At 52.9% G+C, this 4092-nt stretch overlaps 1 protein-coding gene across 1 annotated transcript; it reads right to left on the reverse strand.

The window, feature by feature from the left end:
• Positions 1–2881: 2881 nt before the first annotated feature.
• Positions 2882–3517, reverse strand: LOC136503418 (uncharacterized). Its single transcript, XM_066498503.1, has one exon. It carries the CDS (start codon positions 3515–3517, stop codon positions 2882–2884), a length of 636 nt encoding a protein of 211 aa, XP_066354600.1.
• Positions 3518–4092: the final 575 nt, after the last annotated feature.

A 4092-nucleotide genomic window follows, 5' to 3' on the forward strand; every position in this document is an offset into this window, starting at 1 on the left:
GATGCAACATGGAGCGTTGTGGTGCATTTTACTGCTTGTGTGATGCTTAGTTCCTGAGCCCCCGGGCGGTTCGGGGCCTGAATCATCTGAGGGGCATGGGCGTATGGAATGAATGCATGTATGGATGTCTGAATTGATATAAAGAAATAGCGGGGGTCGGTAGTGTTACCTTGATGACTCGAGTGACGGGGTTTGAAGAGCTCCAGTCAGAAATGTCTGACCGGGATCCGTGCTCATCGTTCATGATGGAGTCGGCATGGCCTACATGGAGCATCCCTTTGCTCCTTACCTGTCCCTCGGTGTGTTTTTCTAAGCCATTCAATTGACTTAGGAAGCCTGATGGTTTCTCCTAGCGGATATCCCATCGTTTGGGTTTTTCCAAGTCTCACCTGGGGAGGCAGAGAGCCACCTGCGTGTGGTGGCACTTTGGTTTTTGCGCTCAACGTGTGGTAGTGCTAGGCCATACCTAGGCCATGTCCTGTCTTACTAGGTGTCATTCCGTCTGACCAGGCATCGTTCCGTCGGTCTGTAAAAACCTTACCGAAAGGCTTTTTCGACCAGCGACTTTGGGGCCACATGATGTCCACAAATTTTGGAATGGACCTCGAGGAGGAGCTACTTCCCCTAGTTGGTGGGGATGCACTTCATGAGTACCCCTGATGGACTCTGTTTGTAGAGTTCATCACCGAGCGCGACGAAGGTCTTGGCGCGTCGAGTGATCCATCGGGCTTTAGTCCTTTCGGGTGGGAGAACCTCCTCAAGGAGGTAGGCGAGTAGCGGCGCTCGCCAGTCGGTTTGATCAAGTTCCAATACGGTGACGTTGGTAGGTGACGCCATCATGGAGGTACCAGGATCGAAGCCCCCAGGTGCTGGCTTGTCGTCGGGGTCGAAGCCCCCGGGCGCTAGCTTGGCACCGGGGTCGGAGCCCCCAGGCACCGGCTAGGCGTTGGGGTGTGTCTGGACCAGACCTTCTAGGATGCGGGCGGATGGTTCATGTATGTCATTGATGAAGACCCAGGCTATGGATGGATCCCACCTGGCGGCCAATTTTGCAAGAAAATCGGCACCATCGTTGTCCTTTCGGGGGATGTGATGCAGCTTGATCCCCTAGAATTTGTCCTCGAGCTTGCGCACCTCTTGGTAGTATGCTACCATGAGGGGGCTTTTGCATGAGGACTCCTTCATGACCTGATCAATGACCAGCTCTGAGTTGCCACGAATGTACAGTCACGTAGCACCAAGCTCGATGGTGATGCGTAGTCCATTGATGAGGACCTCGTACTCTACGGCATTGTTTGAGGCTAAAAAGTGGAGGAGGATGGCGTAGCAGAGCCTACTCCCATCCGAGGAGATTAGAACCACTCCAGCTCCCGAGCTGGGTGCCATTACGGACCCATCGAAGTACATTGTCTAGTACTCATGGGTGACATCCGAGGTTGGTAGCTACACCTCTATCCATTCGGCGACAAAATCCATGAGAGCTTGAGACTTAATGGCGATACAGGGGATGTACCTTATGTCGTGGCCCATGAGTTCGAGAGCCCACTTGGAGATTCGTTCCGCGGCGATGCGGTTGTGGATGATGTCTCTGAGTGGGTATGAAGTGACGACCATGACTTCATGGTCGGTGAAGTAGTGTAGGAGCTTTCGGGTTGCCATCAGAATGGCATATAGGAGTTTCTGCACCTAGGGGTACTAGACCTTTGGCTCAGTGAGTACTTCCCCAATAAAGTATATGGGCCACTAGACCTTAAGGTGGTGTCCTAGTTCCTCTCTCTCGATGACCAGGGTGGCGCTTACCACATGGTTGCTGGCTACAACGTAGAGGAGTAGGGTTCTCCACATTCAGGAGCGACAAGGATTGGGGTGATGTCAGGGATGCTTTGAGGCTCTCTAGATCTTGCTGAGCTTCCTCGGTCCAGATGAAGGCGTCTGTCTTTTTGAGGAGCTTGTAGAGCGGCATCCCTCGTTCGCCGAGCCAAGAGATGAACCAACTGAGAGTGGCCAGACAGCAGGTGAGCCTTTGCACGCCCTTGATGTTGTGTATGGGACCCATGCTAGAGATGGCCATGATCTTTTCGGGGTTGGCCTCGATGCCGCGCTCGGATATAATGTATCCTAATAGCTTCCCCTTTGGAACCCCAAAAACACATTTTTCAGGATTTGGCTTAATGTTGAACCTGCGGAGGTTCACGAATGTTATAGCCAAATTCACGATCAGGTCACAAGCTTGAGCCATTTTGACCACTATGTCATCAACATAGACGGCGATTGTTGGTTTTGGCCGCTCAGCCTAATTAGGTTGATCGAGCGGGTCGATTTGGTCAGTGAAGCATTGCTGCATGCACCTTTGGTATGTGGTGCCAGCGTTCTTTAGGTCGAAAGGCATGGTTACGTAGCAGTACAAACCATATGGGGTAATGATTGAGGTTGCGAGCTGATTGGACTCTTTCATTGCGATCTAGTGATAGCCCGAGTAGGCATCCAGAAAGGAGAGGATCTCGCAACCTGAGGTGGAGTCAACTATCTGGTCTATGTGCGGGAAAGGAAAGTGATCCTTTGGACATGCTTTGTTGAGGCCAGTATAATCAACGCACATTCTCCACTTCCCGGTCTTCTTTTTAATAAGAACAGGATTGGCAAGCCAGTCGGAGTGGAATACCTCTCTGATGAATCCGACCGCCAAGAGTTTGGCGATCTCTTTGCCTATGGCCCTACGTCTCTCATCATCGAAGCGACATAGGCACTGCTTGGTGGGCTTCGAGCCTAGGATGAGGCATAGTGCGTGCTTGGTGACTTCCCGCGGTATGCCCAGCATGTCAGAAGGCTACCATCCGAAGACATCATGATTGGTGCACAGGAAGTCAACGAGCTCACATTCCTATTTGGCTAGGAGGTGGGTCCTGATTTGCACCGTCTTGGTTGGGTCAATGGGGTCAATTCCCACTACTTTTGTTTCCTCGAGCGGGCGGAAGGCCGTCGAGGAGGTTGGTTTGTTGCAGTCTAGGACTAAAAAGGTTGACGACTCCCTAAGCCGTGGAAGCTCGGATGAGTTGACAACTGCGGTGGTGAGCTCGAAATGCTCTTGGTCGCACGTGAAGGTGTGCGAGAAGGCGCTGCTCACGGTGATAACGCCATTTGGTCCCAGCATCTTCAGCTTGAGGTAGGTGTAGCTGGGGATTGCCATGAATTTGGCATAGCATGGCCGCCCCAAGATGGCGTGGTAGGATCCTAGAAAGTTCACCACTTCAAATGTGAGGACCTCCGAGCGGAAGTTGGCTCGGTTGCCAAACGTGACGGGCAGGTCGATCTGCCCGATCAGGTATGCCTGCACTCCCGAGATCACCCCATGGAAGGGAGACCCCGCCAGGCAGAGTTCTGACTGGGGTATGCGCATGGTGTTGAGGGTGTCAATGTAGAGGATGTTGAGGCCGCTACCTCCATCCATCAGCACCTTGGTGAGGCGCTTCTTGCGGATGATGGGGTCAATGACGAGTGGGTAACGTCCTAGTCTCATGAGATGGGAGGGATGGTCCCTTTGATCAAAGGTGATTGGAAATTCTGACTAGCTGAGGAAGGAGGGGACGGCTGTCTTGGTGGCACATGCCTCCTTATAGCGCACCTTGTGCGAGCATTTGGTCCAGATGACATCGGATCTGCCAAAGATCATGATGCATTCCTCAAGATCAGGGAAACCATCTCCGTCCTTGCCCGCCGTGCCTCCTTTCTTGGCTGCCGCCTCTTTGCCGTCCCCCTCTTTTGGCCCGCCGGCCTATCAGAGGAAATGTTTGAGGAGCTCGTAGTCCTTGTAGAGGTGTTTGAAGGGGTAGGTATGGTTGGTGCACAGGCTATCCATGAGCTTGTTGAAGTGGTTAGGCAGCCCCTACTAGGGCTGCTTGCCCATGCGATTAGCCATGGCGACGAATGCGGTGTGGTCCGATCGGCGCTGATCTTTTTTATTCTTCTTGCCCCTCTATGTGGAGGGGCCTTCATCTTGGTCCATATGCTTGGCCTTGCCTTTGTCCTAGCCTCCGTTGAAGACCACTCCGACTGCCTCCTCGTTGGAGGTGTGGTTAGTGGTGACATCGAGTA

Source organism: Miscanthus floridulus, chromosome 14 (assembly GCF_019320115.1).
Source record: "Miscanthus floridulus cultivar M001 chromosome 14, ASM1932011v1, whole genome shotgun sequence".
Lineage (NCBI taxonomy): Eukaryota > Viridiplantae > Streptophyta > Magnoliopsida > Poales > Poaceae > Miscanthus > Miscanthus floridulus.